General features: G+C 46.0%; 4 protein-coding genes across 4 annotated transcripts; 3 read left to right on the forward strand and 1 right to left on the reverse strand.

Annotated features, from left to right (window-relative positions):
- Window positions 1–2,762: 2,762 nt before the first annotated feature.
- On the forward strand, window positions 2,763–3,236 carry N7539_008778 (uncharacterized protein; the record flags this gene model as incomplete). Its single annotated transcript, XM_056938373.1, has 1 exon — window positions 2,763–3,236. One exon carries the CDS (start codon window positions 2,763–2,765, stop codon window positions 3,234–3,236), a length of 474 nt encoding a protein of 157 aa, XP_056786381.1.
- Window positions 3,237–7,205: 3,969 nt separating this feature from the next.
- Window positions 7,206–7,931, forward strand: N7539_008779 (kinase-like protein; the record flags this gene model as incomplete). Its single annotated transcript, XM_056938374.1, has 1 exon — window positions 7,206–7,931. The coding sequence occupies one exon, from the start codon at window positions 7,206–7,208 to the stop codon at window positions 7,929–7,931; it is 726 nt and encodes a 241-aa protein (XP_056786382.1).
- Window positions 7,932–12,505: 4,574 nt separating this feature from the next.
- Window positions 12,506–14,229, reverse strand: N7539_008780 (uncharacterized protein; the record flags this gene model as incomplete). Its single annotated transcript, XM_056938375.1, has 5 exons — window positions 12,506–12,979; window positions 13,030–13,173; window positions 13,226–13,597; window positions 13,647–14,122; window positions 14,196–14,229. 5 exons carry the CDS (start codon window positions 14,227–14,229, stop codon window positions 12,506–12,508), a joined length of 1,500 nt encoding a protein of 499 aa, XP_056786383.1.
- A 1,782-nt stretch (window positions 14,230–16,011) lies between these two features.
- On the forward strand, window positions 16,012–18,151 carry N7539_008781 (dynamin family protein; the record flags this gene model as incomplete). Its single annotated transcript, XM_056938376.1, has 2 exons — window positions 16,012–17,835; window positions 17,885–18,151. Coding segments are annotated over 2 exons (2,091 nt in total), but the record flags the coding sequence as incomplete, so codon positions are not given.
- Window positions 18,152–19,171: the final 1,020 nt, after the last annotated feature.

A 19,171-nucleotide genomic window follows, 5' to 3' on the forward strand; every position in this document is an offset into this window, starting at 1 on the left:
CCGCCGAGAACTAGATATATAGTTTATTGGAGGCCTTTACGGAGCATTGAAAAGTGAAAGACAAGGACTACAGCACGTCGAACGCTAGTAGCACCGCCTTCCTATTATAGCCCATTAAACCACTTGCATGCGTACAGCGGAGTCCCATATAGCGTTGTATACGATATTTTTATCGTCAACCAGACTCATATGCCTCGCACAAGGGCTGCTTGACCATGCATTAGTCTGATACAATTTCATTATATACGCAGCGTATATTGTAGGTTTTCGAGCGGCAGAATGTGTGGCAGAAAGGGGCGGTCAGGTAGCGGGTCACAGACTTTTGCGGCGCCACTGTATTTTAGCGCAGATCATTGAAAGCGAGATAAGTTAGTTATGGCACTCCAATGTGGATCTAGGAGTAGAAATAGGCCAATCAAGACTTTTACCCGTTCACAATCAAAATCCCATACATATTGTACATCCACCCGTGTCTCCTGTTCCATACTGGCAAAAAATGGCAGTCCACTGGAGCCCTCCTCCATACGGAGTCTTCTTCCATACGGGGTCTTCTTCTATACGGAGTCTTCGGGGGCTGCGTGTGGAAGGGGGCTCCGTGTGGAAGAAGGTTCCACCCAGTCTTGCTAGCACCTCATATGCTACCATGGAAATTCCCCGGGCACTACCTACGATATTGTGTCTCCGAGGAATATGCCCTCTCTCTAAAGAGCTTATTAGCCGACGGACTGTATATCTTTCCCAAGACCCTACCTGAATAATATATAATACAGTTATTGCCAGTCCTGAAATGCGCCTAGTATTGACCAGAAACTCATTATAGCATACCTGTAATGCAAAGAAGCTTCTTTGTGACCATGGAATTATTTATTGGATTTTCAGCAGGTTCTTTATCTACTTTGCGTACTCATTATACTCTTGTCAAGTCAAGCTAAGTTACAGTACAAGCTGTTCTATGGTCTACTCCAGCTTCTGGTGGTATCGTGACCTATTGTGAAATATCTCATATTGGTGGCATCCAAAGTACTGTATGATATTGAATAGCAATGACCCTTCATCAAACAAATTAAGTAACCATAAGTTGGACCGCAGTATACCCGCATACTTGAGTATATAGAATCTGTGATGTGGAATGCTTATCGTGAGTCTCTGGAAACAGTCTCCTCTCTGCTTTTCAGCAAATCACGTTCTGTCATCATGGTCGGGGCCGGGTAATGAGAGCTCTGACTGGTCAGCGTTTTACCTGCAGGGTGATGTTATGTATCCCGAGCGCGAGAGACGACCTACGTACAAAGAAGGTTATGTTGACCCCACGTAGGGTCTTTCATTCCAACCGCTCCATCTTTCTCTGAATTCGAAGTCGATCTTAATAACGCCATGATAGATAAGAATAAGTATGATGCTCGGCGGAGTAAATTTGAAGAGGTGACTGTGTACTTCGTCTTATATTTCCTACAATTTGCTCTAACCTCTGTCTCCTCCAGAACCACGAAGGGCACAAAGAGGTGCGGCCACGCGTCGAGCGCAGAAAAGCCACCACCCGTTTCACCGAAATGCACGAAGTCATTCCGGAAGATGATAGTGGCATTCGCAGAATAGACTGGCAGGCCCACGGATGGATGATGGGACATCCGTACTTAGCCATTCTCGAGGCCAGGCGTGCGTGAAATACATCCATGTTGATGACCGGACAGGAGACTGCAAACTAGTCGTTCCCAAATAAAACACTAGCTCAGTATCTTGGAGAAGCGGCTATACCACGGAGAGCAAACCCGGATCCCCTAGGGCAAGAGTAATACAACTTTTTGCAATTGCTGCCAAGTTGTTGGTGTTTATCGGGTGTTGATAGGGAGTATACGGGCAGTATTTTCCTTATCGCGGCAACAAATACTTTCCTCCGTCTTGTTCACTTTGAATTTGGTTTTCACCATGTGGGGTCTCTCGAGGAGGCAAATGAGCATATGCAAAGAACTTGAGCAGGCGACGAGAACAGGGATTTCTTTGTTCACATGCACAGTACCGGGTGGTTCAACCCCCAGTCCCCTAAATGGAGAAATTCCGCCCCATGTCATGTCACATTTTAGCGCTAGTGGAATGGCGTGAGAAGCAGAACGACTCCGTAGACCTTGGGGATGACAGTGATCTGTTTATGGAGGGCGATAGTGGCTAGTTGGTGACCTCGGTGGTTCTGAACCAGCTGGGGCATACTAGTCGAGGATACACCAATAATTTGATTTTGGCAAGTGTGAGACGAGACGGATAAGTGATGAGATCCTTAATTTGTGAAATAGATCGAATGTTTTTGCTTGATAATTTTGATCTTTCATTCCTTTTTAATCAGTAAAATTTCTTTTGCACCCTTTATCAACTGCTCGGGTGATGGGACAGTTAGTGTTCGATTCACCGGGCCGCCTGGAAGCTGAGCATAACTGCACGTGACTTTTGCCCATGCGAGGCCTATCGTGTGTTGCGGGGAAAGTCGTTCGTCATCCTCTGAAACTCTAGAGCGTAATCACGTGTCCTTGACCTCATCCTCCTAGTGTTCTACGTAATCCAACTGCCTTCCCCTTAGTGCTGTTTGAATTCAGGACAGGTACTGTGATCATTTAGCACACCTTCGTATACTTCATTCTTCATCTCATTTCACACTAATGAACAACGTTGACTAGGCTATAATCATTTCTTCACCCTCTAGAAAACGCTCCTCGAGAACTGTGGACACGACACTAGCTCTCAACTTTTCCAACCGGAATCATCTACCCACCATGTCCGGTTTGGAATTAGAAAAACTTCCTTCATTATCACCCAAATCGACTGCTGCTGGTCTTCTCGTCTTGCCAGTTGAGATTCGCCACCGGATCATCAGACTGGTGCTCGCTGTGCCGGACTCCCCCTACTTTTTCCAGGATTCGGGAGGTCCACTGGAATGTTTCATGCCCCGTAAGCCTGGTGCATGGCTGGCACTATTGTATACCTGTCAGCAATTATCCCATGATGCTAGGTCAATCTTGTACGGTGCGAATCGCTTCATTCTCGAGGAAGTGGAAACGAGGAACCACCGGAGCAACGTTCTGGGATTGTTCATAAGACGCATTGGATCTGTCAATGCAGGTTTTCTGTCCACATTGCGTATCTCTTTTCCCACCACGGAACTAGCAGATGACCAGGGGGAGAAATCCGTCTCAGACAAGACGTATTACGGAATTTGGAGCTTCTTCGCAATGAGTGCACCGGGCTAAGAACACTGGAATTTTCTATTTATGGCGAGAGCTGTCGGTACCTGATCAAAGACGATCAACACAGTTCACGTCGTGTTCATCAAATTTTGAAGAAAATCGACTCCGAGTTTCGAAAGATTGCTTCTCTAAACACCATCATTGCTCGATACTGCAGTGGCCCCCCAGACAGGCTGATCGAAGAGATCTTGGAACGCCTAGGATGGAATGTTGTGAAGGTCCGCGGAAATCTTGTCTCAGAGGAAATGGCTCTTTCCCTCTGGCCTTGAGATTTATGCTTGGATGATTGAGCGACCGGCGGGCTAAGAAAACCCTTGTACTCGCAGCTTTAACAGGAATGTGGTCAAGAGCAGCTTGTGTCAGACGTACAGTGCCAGCTATCCAAGACCAATTTGCCGAGTCAGTGGCGATCAAGCTTCACTGCCGGAGGAAGCAACACTCGAAAACAGTCCAAAAGAGCATTCAAACTCTGGCTCTGCCAACGCCGACTTTGGAACTATGGATAAAGGATTGATTCTGTCGCCACTTACTGTCAATTTAAAAATACATCATACACTGTTTACCACAGAACAAAAGATTGGACGTGAGGTTGTCAGATTAACAAAAGAAGCCGTGAAGGCACGAGAAGCAGAGACGACCAGACTGATGGAAGCTGATAAAATACCGATCGTGGTCGATATTTGATATGTTTGTATGTAAGTCGACAATATCGACCTGTATTACATGACACAAAAGGGAAGGGCGCATATGCAGCAATCCCGAAGGTTCGCAGCGCAAAATATCTAAACTCCGGGGACTTGCTCAGTTCAAGCAGAATCAATTTGGATAAAATTTTAATCGCTCCCTTTGGGTATATAGTGTAGACGGATAGCTATGATATTTTAACACTGATTCTGAAAAGGCACCTCTAATCGGTGGACAACATCATACGGCCTCGGGCGGTTCAAATCATTCCATGATTTCGAACTAATGCTACGGAAATAATTCACGAGCGGCTGAAACGTGGGTGCAATTTTTGAACTTGGCTGAAATGATTGTTGATACCTCAATAAATCATAGGGTGCAATTTTAAGAGAATATCTCGTCGGATATACTATAGTCTGGTCGGGACCTAGTTGGTTCTCACACATCCGCCTACCGAGCTTACCCTATATCTCTAGAAAGAGCCCTTGGGTTTCTTTCTTGCACCGGACGGGAAGGATTTGGTCAAGATCTGCATAACAACACAATGTATAGTCTGCACTGTGATAATGTTAACGTAGAATTTTAAAGACACTTAGCCACTTCTTTGTATCTACAGTCTCTGTAAAAGAAACGAGAGTACTCAAAAAGATGTTCGGGGTATATAGAGATCTTGGTTTTGTATCTTCCTGTTTCTTGTATGTCATGCGAGAATCACCAGTGAGTAGAAATTTCGTTCGCATGATCTGGAGGAGTGGACTTCGGTGTAGAAAAGCTTTGGTGCACTCAAATTACGAGTTACCGTCAGTAGCCGGAGGCTAACCAGCTAGCAAGATTATTAATAGACCATTCACGAGGTATCTGTAGCAATGAACTTTAATGCTTCTGCAACCTAGCGGAATGAAGCTACTAGTCGTCAAGTCTGATGAAGTTGGTCGTGTGCGAATTGATCAAGCGTAATCGTGATCGAGTATCCTTCTATCAAATTTGGCTTACTTCTCACGCGTATGTTACAGACCTCTCATGTATCAAAGGCTACTGCGGTGAAAAGCGACGTATTTCATCAGTCAACTTGGTCAGTCGGCAGGGCTTGAGATAGGTCAACGTTACCAGGCACGATGATTGTGCCACGTGACTCGTGTATTCTCGGCTACGATGAGAGCATGTAACGTGATGTGACCGGATCATACCTAGTGTAGTAGGGGATTCGGTTGCATGTACTTAAGGGTGGATGTTTAGTAGTGAGAGATGCCTAATAGCCTTATCGCCCAGGGAGGTTATCTAAGACCTAGGCTACGGGATTCTTAGGATCATCATCGAAGTTCTTGATCAACAGTTTGAAGAGAGGATTCAGGGCGGTCTTTACAGTCAGATTCCTTACACTTGCAATGTCACACTCTTTTTGATTCCTGCCCTTGGTTCTTGATATCGGACTGCACGATTACATTGGAGGATTCCGGGACTTGCTTGCTTATGGTTTTGGTTTGGTTCCTCTATGACTCGACCTGTCTGGTGAGATCAGACTGCCTTGAGCATTCCCCTCTTCACTAGGCATATGAACTGATCATAGCCCGAGCAGTGTACTCTGAGGATGACTTGGTTCTCTCAATCTATTGAAAAGCGCATATGAAATCACTGCCCACACTTTCTCAATATCTCTAGACTTCTTGGACGTGCACATTTGATTCTAATCTCCCTTGCTTGTTGCTCGTACGTTTAATTCATGACCCATGAGCGGTGACGATGTTAAAGGAGTAACAACGTTTTTAGTAGCATGTGTGTATAGATCGGAGGAATTTCATATTGTTGAGGGGTTAATTCTATGAGCAGTTTACACTTAACGGCCCAACTTTCAGACAACCTAACCTATAGCTAGGAGATTTGCTTGGTGATACAACTTCGTGATTAACTCTTGGTGAGCACCTCTAGCACGTCCTGCAAAAATTTGAACAGAGTCAAACCCGCAGTAAGACTCTGCGAAGCGACGGTACGATTGAGAGAGACTCTTGAGGCTCGCAGAAGGAATGAGGAAGTAAAATATGTGGACGTTTTGACTCACAGTAATTGGTTGGCACTACGTAACAACAGTGTCCTGATACTATCCATGATGATATAAAAAGAATATTGCAGTGTGGGGCTGACGAAAGATCAGAGCGCTAAGCTCGAGCACTGACCGTACTGTAATATATGTTAAAAATAATGCTATATGCCACATAAATCCGTAGAACCATCATGATATGAGTAACGTACTGCGTGGACATGAAGATATGAAGGTCTTTAAGGTCCTCGAATAGATGTACTCCAGAGCGTACATGAAGGGTGCGCGATTGCAAGGCTTCGAGAGCTAGGGTTCATCCGCGTAGTCATAAGTGATCGAGGTACTACCCCGTTATCCAGATGCTGGGAGGCATTTTAAACAGCCGTACAGCCATGAAACCCAAGGAAGTTGGCTCGGCCAGTCTCGACTCGAATAAATGGTCTCCGAGCACCGGATCATCATTCCGTGCGACGTACGAGAGCGTCATTCGTCTATTATCATCCGTCGCATAAAAATCAACGCCTAGGGAAGAAACCGGTAAATTGATATCAAAAATATGTCTTGAGATGGACTGTGGAGATGGCTGAGGCATTAACCTCAGTCCTCAATTAGGCAGATTTTGAGCTTGGTCCTATTCTCAGGATCCGATACCACATAAGAGCAAAATGTCTATTCGCAGGAGACGTAAGTGCTTGAAACCACGGTGCTATTTCTCAGGAGCTATGGGTCTCATAATTCTTATACTGCGATCTGGGCAAACTTAATAAGACCCTCCACCACGTCCTGACACCCTCACACATTCCAGTCCTTGAAGCGGCCACAGAATAATTTCGTCCAGGTGCGGATAGGAACTTTCTGCTTGGCGTCCGAATGTGGGTAGACGGTGAGGGCCTGTTCCAGGTCAGGTATCTGCTTGCTGCGGGGTTCATCGGTCGTCAACGTTCCCTCGTTTTGCCTGGCTCAGCCTCCCTCAATTGCTCGACCTGGCTAGCGTCGTAACACATCTGTACGTAATTGCCAATGGAAGTGATGAGGTCTCAGATCAGCCTAACCATTATGCTTGTTCAGGTTAGCGTAGATTCTGGAATATAAGAAATGCGCTTATGGTCTACTGGGGAAACTCAACTAGCACGCGTATAAACACAATTGAAAATAGCCCTCCCCTCTCCCTAGTTTGCACTTCTGTCTTTTCTAACCCACGTCTTGTACTGCCCATATGCGTTTTTTTTAAGCTTGAATGAAAGGCCCTCATCATGGCTTCGTCTATCTCTGAGCAACTTCAGATTCGCTCCAATACCTACAAAGAAGACCAAGAATATCGAGCAGACGATTCCGAGCCATGTGAACGATCCGAGAACATCATTTTTCACGCAGACGGATTGAAGTGGCATGTGAAAGTGACTTTCAAGGCCAAAATTGGCATCGAAAAAAGATGTGGTCTCCGTATGAGAAGGGAGAAGCTTGACGCTCTAATCCGCCTTATCGACTTTCGTTCCGTTCCTCTGCTCCCAGATACGGTCAGTGAACTCGTGATCGAAAGAGCATCTTATCCGCCGTGCTCTCCAAAGCTCCCAATGAAACTACTATCTCAACCCGACTACACCGAGCCAAGTGACACCCATTGGGTCTACACAATCCAAGAGGATGCCTCACGAGTACAATATCCAATTTATAATATCGACTCAGGATTAAAAACAATGGCTGTCTCCGAGATTGAAAAGAAGGAACAGATCTCGAACAATGTCTTTTTGGTCACGGCCACATGGAACGGGAGAGATGAGGAATTTATCTACAAGACAGTGGAACATCCCTTCTACGAACAAAATCACACAACTATTTTCCAACAAGAGCTTCGCAATATCTTGCTACTTCGGGGTTGCCAGAACATCGTTCAGCTGGTAGCTGTGGTGAAATCACCAAGCCCGTTCAAAACATCACCGTCAAGCGAAGGTGTTGATGTTATTCTTGGGATGGTGTAAGAGTATTATCCTAAGGGGACTCTCGAAAATGCAATCAATCAGCGAGATGGGAAAGGAAAAGCCTGGAAGACTTGGCCTTACCAGCTTGCAAGTGCTTTGAGGCAGTTGCACGATTCGTCTCTAACCCACATGGATATTACACCTCAGAATGTTGTTATCGACGCAGCCGACGGGGCAGTTTTGATTGACATTGGAGTGGGATATACGTATGAAAATCTGGCACCAGAATTCCGAAACGATTCCTCACCCTTTGAATTGCCATTCGACCAGAGATGTCAAAATGACTGGTGGGCATTTGGAAAGATGCTGATAGAACTGGCTTCGATTGAAGATAATGGGGTCTCCGGGACAATCATCCGAAATATTGGCGAAGGACTAACGTGTGAACGCCCTGAAGATCGACTTGACATATCCGACGCTATCCGAAAACTCCCAAGATACTAACAGGCACCAATTCAACCGTACTGTCATTTCTCCATATCCCTAATGGTAAACACCGCGTACCATTGTCCCATTCGGACTAGTTGTTGTACTGCTCCCAGTCAATATCGTACTCGTTGAAATCCCCATCTCGTCTGCCGCCTGTAACAATTAGATAAGCATTCAGAAAGTACGTTCTAGATAATAAGTACCTGGACCCTCGCGCATCGGCGACGCCTTTTTGTCACACCCTGTATAACCACAATATCGCTTGCCCGTGCTTGACGAATGGTGTTTCAAGCCTGACACGCAAATTTCTTTCTTTTTCTTAGCCTCGTGGCAAGGGTCGCCCCTCAGAGATCTGTCGTAGTGACCACAGGCATGCACTCGTTCATTAAAGCTGCATATGCTGAAGATTGTGCTAAATTGCGGCGACTTGATTCGAATACAATGGGATATATGGAATCGGTGCGGAAAGAGAGCATAAAATGGATCCCACTGACCCATCTGCTGCCCTTTTATATCTGCTCTTCTAAGTAGGTATGACTTCTACAATCATGAGATGCGGGGTTCCATTCATACGTCCAGTCAATGCGCTAGACTTGACTACGTCAATTGAGTCAATATAGCCTATGAAGCATTTTCCCCCGTTGCTACGCGCGTATATTTACTGGGGCTCATTCGCTACCCATTGACAAAAATTGCCTTGCTAAACTAGCTACAAATAATTAGGCACGGCAAAGGTAGGTAAACATAGAAATGCAGGTTACGAAAGAATTTAGCCTCACAGACCCACTAACGCTTTCACTAAGGCACAGGGTATCACAGAAGCGGGGCTGGCAGTACTAGCAGAATTCCATTCACTTAAATCCCATATTTATAGGCCCAGCATCGTGTTTTATTGCTCCAGGCATGGCACCGTGAGACATGAGAGAACGCCACAGTCTAGAGGGTGCTCTGTGATGCTATAAGGTCGGAAGAGAGAGAGGATCGAGGCGCTTTTCAGTTCTCTTGCCCTCATCGCGTGGTAGCACAGGAAGTCGGTTGTTTCAAGAAGGGACAGAAAGACTTTAGTGACGAATTAAGGTCCCATATTCATCACGCGCTCGGCATTTGTCACGCCTTAGTAGTACTTTGATACTTCACCAAAGCCAACACGACTCACTCACGGTCTTGGGAGGAAAATCGCATCAAGCAATAGTGAATCGGAAGCTTTCTTGCTGATGGTCGTTAATTCTCACATGCGGAGGCTCTACCGATCCCCTTTCTTCGAGGCCCAGCCGAATCAGCCTTGAGGACATTGTTGAAGTTGAGCATTGATGCTGTTTCCTATTAAGAACGAAACCCCCACGGACAGCTGGGCGAAGACGCGACATTGATTCTGTAAGCCTGCCAGGCTCTGGGAATGAGCCGGGACCAAATAACACCACGGGATTCTCCCTGCCACCGTAAAACCACCCGTGGGAACTCTCAGCAATACCAGCTATGCAACTCTTCTGAATTCATCTCTCATAACTTAACATTTTGATTCATCGGGCGCACCATCTGAAGAGCTCGCTTGTTTCCTCAGGAAGCCCAGTCACAATGCAGTCTGGAAAGTTTGGGAAACAATCCATGACGATTACCAGAGGATCGTGCAACGAACTGTTCCCTTTGGTGAATTTGGAGCCACCCACGACTTTTTGTTGTGTCCTCTCCCGGACTCCGTCTCGAACGGGGTTTGATCTCGATTCTGCTTCAAGTCGCGCCAATCCGCAAACTTTGACGAAATACGTGTATGTAGTTCAGGGGCTAGTTCTGCGTTCTCTCCTGTATCAGTTCCACGGCAGTATCATATCTAAAGACGGCATATGCAGTGTCCACCACCTCAAGCCTGTCGGACTTAAGCAGCCATTCAAGGACGAGGTGTTCAACTAAGGGATACATACAAATTTACCTCAGATTAGCTACTTTAGCAAGGCGATAGCATTTCTCAGAAATATGTCTCGAACAGTGCAAGTAAAGCGGTCCAGGTCCAAGTGTGGGGTTTCAGCTGCCTGTTAACGGCCAATGACAATCAAATCAGACTTATCACTTCGGGACAGTGAAAAATAGAGATGTCATTGGTCGAAGCGTTCCAAAGCCAAGGCCCTAGTTCCTGTTATTCCTGTCGATTTTTCGGAGAAGAGAGCCTGCACGCCAAGTAAAAGACAAGAATGAGTTGGTAACGTGTCTACGAAATTTGATTCAGTATACAGAAACGTTGGATCTGGAGGATCCAGGTGTCACTCGCCCCGCAGAGCTCCAGACTGTGGTGTTTCGAGATCGCAAGTGTCATACCCTTCTTCCACGCATGGTCTCGTGTTGTTATGCTTGGGAATAGTTCAGAGACCTGGTCGAGGAGCCCTTAAATCTATTAGGCTCATAGCGCCGAGACCGTTCTATATTTATTTTAACTGGTAATACGTGATTAGTTTGCCTGGCCTTCGTGGCATGTAATGCTGTAAACACAATCAGCTTTGCCACGCCAGTTGCAGACTTGTTCTCGCTCTCGAGGCTTGACTTCCTCGTCTCCGTAGACAACAATTCAAGACCTCGTCCTCCGGCCAATTCAAGCTCCTTCTACGGTCGCACTAGCGGAAATTCCACCGAAATTTCGCCCTCCACCTCCTCCTTACGAACAATTTGACTCTTGCGACGAGGCCACAGAACAGTTCAATCAATTTGTGCCAGCATGGCTACGAGGTTCAACTTAAAAACAGTATCATAGGTTCATTGGGCTAATACCTCCTCTACTAAGGCGACAGCGTTTTCGTCGAGGGATTCATCCGGGCTCACGTATTTCAAAGCTTTGTATTTATCCAGCAAAAATCTAGCATCCCAGCGGAGGTCCTCTTGGGGATCTTCAGTCCAGAAATATGAAGAGCGGGATTTTCGAATATACTTCTCTCATTATACATCCTAATGACAAGTGGCCCCTTTATATGTTAGATCTCACACCATAAACAGCAACCACCACCGAACTTTGAACACATTCATTCTGCCGAATATTAGTCTATACTACTGTAGTTTGCCGCGACAGATCTACACATACCTGTTGTTGGATACGAAAATTTAACACCACCTGTGGCATTTTAAAAGGACACTTGGCTATGGTATCGGGTGCATCGGCACACGTTGACGGAACGAGCAAAAGTCGAGACACTTCACTTTCCCTATGACATGCCGTCTAATTGTGCACCCTCTACATCGACACCATGGAAGACCCACGTACAATCAAAATCCCCGAGACCGATAAACGTGGGGGATTGGGGGTGGGGGGGAGAGCGCTCAATGGGTGGTTTCGTGGGAAAGAAACACAGCATTCCGCCATGCACCTTACTGGGAGACGTCAGACAGTGACGGGAGAGTTGCCCTGTTTGCTTTTCGGTTCGCAGTCGAGGTACCCCGGTGTCAATATATTCTTAGGTATACAGTATCCAGGACTCTAGTTTTCGATGGATAATGTTACTGGATCCAAAATTGAATTTGAATAAGGACCGCAATTCCGCTGCGTCCTTCAACTGCCGATTTCACACTGGGCTGCGAAGTCAATCACTAAATCGTTTCAGAGATCAAGACAGAGGATTGCTAGCACGAGCCAAAGGTTTAATGATTGGAAGTTTGGGTCGGCCAGTCTCGACTCGAGTAAACAGTCTACGAGCGCCGGATCACCATTCTGTGCGACGTACGAGAGCGCCATTCGTCTATTATCATCCGTCGCATAAAAATCAACGCCTAGGGAAGAAACTGATAAGTTGATATTAATGATATGTCCTTATGTAGGAGTTATACTTAGCAGTGAGCGATACCTGGACTGCGGTGTGATTCCAGCTCCATGTGAGAGCGAACGATGCAGTGTTGCTTTTTAATCGAATTTTGCAGCCCAAAAAAAAATTTAGTCAGGAAAAATTTGCAGGTCGACGGAAGAAAAATGTCCTCGAAGGTAAGTGTTACGGCGTGGCCGATCAACGGAAATATCAAGTTGCGTTACCATACTATATATAGGACTCTGGGCAATATCCGCAACTGCGGATATGGGTGATCTTTTATGGTCTTGTTGGTTAATGTTCCGCCCCCGAGAAACATTACTGTAACAGCAAGCCTCATTATCAAACACATATTCATAGATAGTTTCAAGTGGATAACACACTTTTTCCGCCGTCGTCTGTGAGTCTGCCTCGCACCTTGATAGTCATATATCCGGAGCCTAATCTGACCATTTCTTGTAGCTCAGGCTCTTCAGACACGATGCTTAGCATGGCACCCGGCGAAAAGAGCAGCGCCTCGCCTACTTTAAGGTTGACGATCTGGTGAAAGATAGAGAGCTTTGCCGGAATATCGAGGGGTGCCTGCTCATTCTTTGCCTGACTATCTTTCGTTACGTGTAAATTTAAAGCTGCAGCAGCCACGTGCGATTGTAATGCACGCACCCATGCAGGCGATGAGAACCGATGGACAATAGCGACAGAGCATAGATCGAGAAGGTCGCTGGAGATGGTTGGCTCCTGAGTTGAAACAAAGATGCGAGCACCGAGGTGACGTTGTAGTCGAACAGTAGAGAGAAGGGTGTCTGTGAAATTCTGGGCTTCGACAGAATCTTTCATATACTACATAGCGAGTAAGTAGAATGAAAACACAATGAATTTATCATTCGCACCTTATGGGCCTCATCAAGGGCGACGATTCTACCAATTTTGGTATCTTGTTCCATAAAGATTTCAAAACAAATGTTAAAGAGGCTGCAGGCGGTATCAGGGGAAACACAAGGACAGGAGAGATCAACGATTGTCAACTGCGAGGCCTGAATCACAGATAAGCTCAAGTGTCCCAGAGGTGAACTTGGATTACAGTACCTTGGGTGCCCAGTTTGAACCTCCATCTCGGGATTTGGCCTTCGTTTTCTTGATTTTGGAACCCGCGCTTGCCTGATGGGGTGGCATGAAGCTCTCAAGAATATCCAACCTTTGCTTCAAGGGCTCCAGTTGACCAGTCAACAGCCCGGAACCAAGTACCCTAGTCTTGAATTCTTGATAGTCGAACGGAAGTCCTGTGCTTTGTTGGAGTAGACGCATCTCTCGTAGTATCCGTTGAACAGTCTGCAAGTATAATGGGCCAGCGCCGCTATCCCGGGCAACTGACATGAGATCCAGCATTCGTTTGGTATTCAGATGGGACTGATCAATTTGCAAAGGTTGTACCTCGATGTTGAATCTTGAGTAGGTACCCTGTAGTATTGTAAGCAATGTGAGCTTCAGTAATGCTTGCCCACCTTACCTTGATAGTACGAAGGTTAGTCGGAGCACAAAGCACTCTGACCTTCAGATCGGGATGAGATGACAGAAAGGCAGCTTCACAGGGCGAGCCACCACCGTCACAGATAAATGTATCATAGTGAAATACGACAGCTGTCAAGGGACTTAACAGTCTGCCGGCTTTGGATGGAATCAAGCACCCTTCTAGTAAACAAGACAGCGTGTGACTCTTTCCGGTTCCTTGGGAGCCGCAAATGAACACACTCGACGGTGATGAAACGTTGAAAAATAACCGGGGATCATTTTTCGTCACTTCATCGTCCATGGTAGAGTATGTAGGCGTATCGATTCTCTTCACGCCCCCTAGTAGTCCATATTGCGTAGGGCCGAGCGATGGTTGGTTGAGAACCGTACCAGTCAGTACGGGGGCAAGAAGTGCTTCGTCAGACTGGCCATCGGACTCATCAAGTTTCAACAAACTCAAATGGTACGCGAAGTCTTGAAAATCATGTTGTTAGATCTTTTCTTGGAATGTGTTGAGATGAAAAAATGAAATCACCCAGAAACATACTAGCACGGTCTTCTCTATGCAAGCACGATGACATTTTAGAGTTACCCTGTGTCCTTACCAAAATTCTCCTAAGCATGATCCTGATACCTACCTCTTATATACACCACGAACGATAGAATTTCAGGCCCAATGAGTCACAATAGCGGTGTGTCTGGAAGCAGGTTTGTACCAGAAGGCCTTCCTGGACTGATCAGAGACCTATCGGCAGGAGATGCTCCTCAAAGTGCCGATTTCGCCATACTATGCAAAAGACGAAATGTGAAATGACCTAATTCCCGGCGTTACCCCTTAAGAAGCTTTGCCTTTTTACAGTACGTACTTATTTGTCAATACACGTTCGTATCTGTCTATACACAGCTTTGGAAATGCATAATTCACTTTCTTAAACCGTTAGTCCGACAGATCGCCTCGGACTGAGAGGATTATCCCCACTATGGCGATTTAGCATACAGACGGACAGGATAACTCAGAATTCATTCGAGATTGACTTCTAAATCAAGCCTCTTCTTCGCCGTACGATAATACATCAAAGCTTTCGATTGCCAATTATGACTTGTCATCTAATACACACACGCGATCATAGCATTCACTGGATTTAGCGAGATGCCTTCAAGTTAATCGTTTATGTTTGAATCCTTGCCTTTGTTCGTCCTTTCACTGCAGTTCTTTCCCTTGATTCATACTGCTTAGCTAGAGCTGGATTGAAGAAGATGTGATGTTGGTTTTGTTTCTTACTCGTTAAGGTACTTGGATGTAAGCAATCTATCTGTTTTTCTGTTAGCTAAACGAATAGAACATGACATGGAGAATCTATCGGGAATCTAGAGGTACCATCAATATCGCATAGACTCGCTGTCAAGCAGGTATTGACCTAGTTCATAGGTTGGAATGGGCCTACCTCCATTCTATATATGGATGCAGATCCAATCTAAAGCAAGAGATACCTGATACTACTACTGAAGCCTCTCGATACCCTTTTACGCATGTTGGATAAATTGTTTATCTGTTTGTCCGACTAGTCATTTTACTCATTCAAGTCACCACTTAGAATACTACCTCATTGCACACATAATAGGGAAGATACGCTTCCAAGGAAAAATTATGTCGCAGGTCCAGGATTGTTCCGTGGAACAAGTCGCAGATTCGCTCAAATAAGGCATGCCTAGACCTGCATCACCTCCGAATTAGACTTGACATGTGATTAGCAATAAACTCCGCCTTAGTCAAACGGCAATTTTAAGCCACATTGTTGGGCGGGTCGGGCTTTACTATGTGACAAAAGGAAGATTCGATCACAGCCAGGGAAATGTCCGCAAAGATGGTGAAAATTACCGTACTAGGTCTAGACGGCTTAGTAAATCGGCCGTGGCACTCACTCGCCACGGCATATTTACTCCGTTTTTGGAAGCTTCATCCGAAGTATAATGTGCTAGAAAAGTGTTAAGTTCAAGGTTGATCTGTCACCACGTTTCAAGAGACAGAGAAGTTGCCTGATCATCTTGATAGTATTCATCAGTGACTAGTTACTGTGTCATCGCCCTGAATTATTCTCTGGCTATATTCACAGTCACCTTCAGAATATATCACAAGTCCGTCACTCGTTTGCAGTATTAATCCAGAAACACAGATAACACAATTTTACCTTAAGTTAAAGATATTTCAATCAAGTGACCGGGACTTTCATTGGTCTTCGGGACACCCGCCCTTGCATCCCGGATTTTCCTTCTCTAAGCTATCTAGTTGAGCGATTAGAGTACAGTAAAAAGTAGGTGGGGAAGGAGAAAAGAAACGAAGATTTAACACCCATGCCTTGAAGGACCTGTGTTCCGAAGAACAGCTGGACCTCCTTAACTCCATCGACACTCTTCGTTCTCAAGGCATCGATCACTATGTATCACTGCCCCAGATCATTGTCTGTGGTGACCAGTCTTCCGGAAAGAGCTCAGTTCTAGAGGCTATTTCAGGTGTTACTTTTCCCGTGAAGAGCAACTTATGCACCCGATTTCCGACCGAGCTCGTTCTTCGAAAGCACCCAAGAGTAGGGGTTCGTGTATCTATTGTTCCCCATCAAACCCGCAGTGAGGTCGAGCAACGAGCCCTGGGTGAATTTTGCGAACAGCTTGACAGCTTTGAAGGTCTGCCGATGTTGATAGAGAAGGCAAAGGGAGCCATGGGAATAAACACTCGCGGCAAAGCATTCTCCAATGACTTGTTGCGAGTCGAGGTGTCCGGACCGGATCGGCCTCATCTGACCATTGTTGACCTCCCGGGGTTGATCCACTCAGAAACCAAACAACAGTCGGCAACGGATATCCAACTTGTTCAGGAGGTAGTTCAGTCCTACATGCAGGAGCCACGCAGCATTATACTTGCTGTCGTATCCGCGAAGAATGACTTTGCGAATCAAATCGTCCTCAAACTGGCTCGAAGCGCGGATAAACTCGGAAATCGAACACTTGGTATCATCACAAAACCTGATACACTGGCCGCTGGTTCGGAAAGCGAAGCAATGTTCGTCTCACTGGCGAAGAATTTAGATGTGGAGTTTCGGCTTGGGTGGCATGTGTTGAGGAACATGGATATGGACCACGGGCAATCGACCCGAGAGCAGCGCGATGTTGAGGAGTTCAAATTCTTCTCTCGAGGCATTTGGAAAGACTTACCGAGATCGATTGTCGGCGTTACCACTTTGCGAGGCCGGCTGAGTACGGTGCTCCTTTCACAGATTGCTACGGAGCTGCCAAGCCTCATTGGAGAAATTGAAGATAAAGCCGGCCAATGCGAAACACGCCTGCAACAGCTCGGCGAACCTCGAGTAAGCATTAACGAACAGAAGTCCTATCTGATGAACATAGCGCAGTGTGTTCAGGAACTGGTCAAAGCAGCTGTCGACGGCACGTACAACGACAATTTCTTCGGTGACGCTCACTCGCCCGATGGGTGTCAGAAGAGAATCCGAGCCATCATGCAAAACTCAAACGAGAAGTTTGCCAATGTTATTGACGAAAGTGGGCATCAACGTCGTATAGTTGACGCTGAAAGGCAACAGCCTCCGGCTAAGCATCAAGTTGACATTACCCGTGAGAAATATATCGAGCATATCCGCGATCTCCTCAAGAGAACCAGGGGGCGCGAGCTTCCTGGGACTTTCAACCCCATGATCGTTCGTGATCTGTTTTTAGAACAATGTTCTCCGTGGGAGAAACTCACCTACCGCCATACTGATAGCCTTTGGGCCGCTGCTCGAGAGTTTCTGATTCTTGTGGTCAAACATACCTCGGACGAGGCCACCTCAGCGGCGCTGATTAGGGAGATCATTGATCCAGCCTGCAACTCTATCAAAGAGGAGATGAGCATGAAGGTCAAGGAGCTTCTTCAACCTCACCGAATTGGCCATCCGATCACCTACAATCACTACTTCACTGAAAACTTACAGGAAAGTCGAACGGCACGGCAGAGAACTAAGATAGCTGCAACTCTCCAGCAGTTTTTTGGCGTAAGCTCTATAGAGCAGTCTATCTATGCAGATAGATCATTTAACCTATTGCACCTTCTCAATCTGCTCACACAACAATCAGAGACTGACATGGCCCATCACGCATCGATCGAGGCACTAGATTGCATGCTTGCCTACTACAAGGTAATCCATTCCCACGCTCCACCGCATACATGAAATTGACTTGAGACAGGTAGCATTGAGGCGATTCGTGGACGACATTGCCAACGAAGTTGTAGAAGGCAAGCTTACGGCTTCTCTTTCGCGCATTTTGTCTCCAGTGACAGTGTTCGACATGTCCACAGATCTGGTCCGAAGAATTGCTGGCGAGTCAGAAGAGAATCAAAACATTCGTGCGCAGCTTCGCAAGGAGCTTGAAACCTTGCAGAAGGGCCTTGAGACCTGCAAAGAGTTTGTCAAATTGAGAACAGACGGTATGATTCCTCAGCCTAGACATTGATATTCTTACACGAGACCTTAATAATTTCTTAGGTTACAGCCTCGCGAATGCTCGGGATCTATCGACGCAACTCAGAATTCAATCGTTGCAAGAAGTAGCGATGCTGGGTACAGAGAGATCTAATATTTCCTTTCCACCGGCTGATACGGCAAACTCACCTGAGATACCTGACGAAACGGTTGATGAAAATTCATTCCCTGAAGTTGAAGTTGAGACTGTGAGTCCAAGCCTTGAGTCAGTGGACGTAGTTCCTGCACCAACCGAAGAACCTGCGATCTTAAGCGACCATGAACCCACGACAAAAAAGAAGATGAAGAAGAAAGAGAAGCGGTCCAAGGTTTCTGCTCACTCTGGGTGAACGTAAGTGGCCTCTGGTCCAAGGAACTCGATGTCTTCTCAATCGAAATGTATCCAACTCAAACGCGGTCACATTTTTCACTTCGAGAAACCAGCACCACTTGAGCATCTCTAGATGAATAGACTACATTCTCTCAGTTCAGCTTAACTTAACAACCACGATCACTTTGCCATGAAGAGTGTGTCATCGTATAGCTGCGTCGGGATTAGAGGTACAGCAGCTGAGAATCTAATGGCTCTTTACATCTCTTGATTTGAATGAACGTACCATATTCACACAGTCCAGACGACGCAGTTTTCACATGAGAATTTCATACCAAAAAACATTCCGTGATGATGATAATATTACGTTAAGAAGTATGCCGAGGACAGAGAATGTGGAGATTTCATCTTAGGCAGGAGATTTTAGGTATTTCACTCCACCTTGACCTTTACTTATTTGTGGGTCCTAACGGCCTGGAAGACAGAACAACCGGAGGGAGTCTGTTTACAGCTCTATAATAGGCCTGAAGTGTGGTCACAGAGGGAGGGGGGGCAGATACAACCGCAATTTATGTGGGTCAATCATCTTCTCCTTGAACTGGTCACTGTGAGTTAGAAAGTTCACTGGTTATACTTGCCTTATTTCAAATGCGAATCCCAAGACTGGTCTCTCGATCGTAC

This window comes from Penicillium diatomitis (assembly GCF_028827545.1).
Source record: "Penicillium diatomitis strain IBT 30728 chromosome Unknown utg000014l_segment0_segment0, whole genome shotgun sequence".
NCBI classification, from domain to species: Eukaryota; Fungi; Ascomycota; class Eurotiomycetes; order Eurotiales; family Aspergillaceae; genus Penicillium; species Penicillium diatomitis.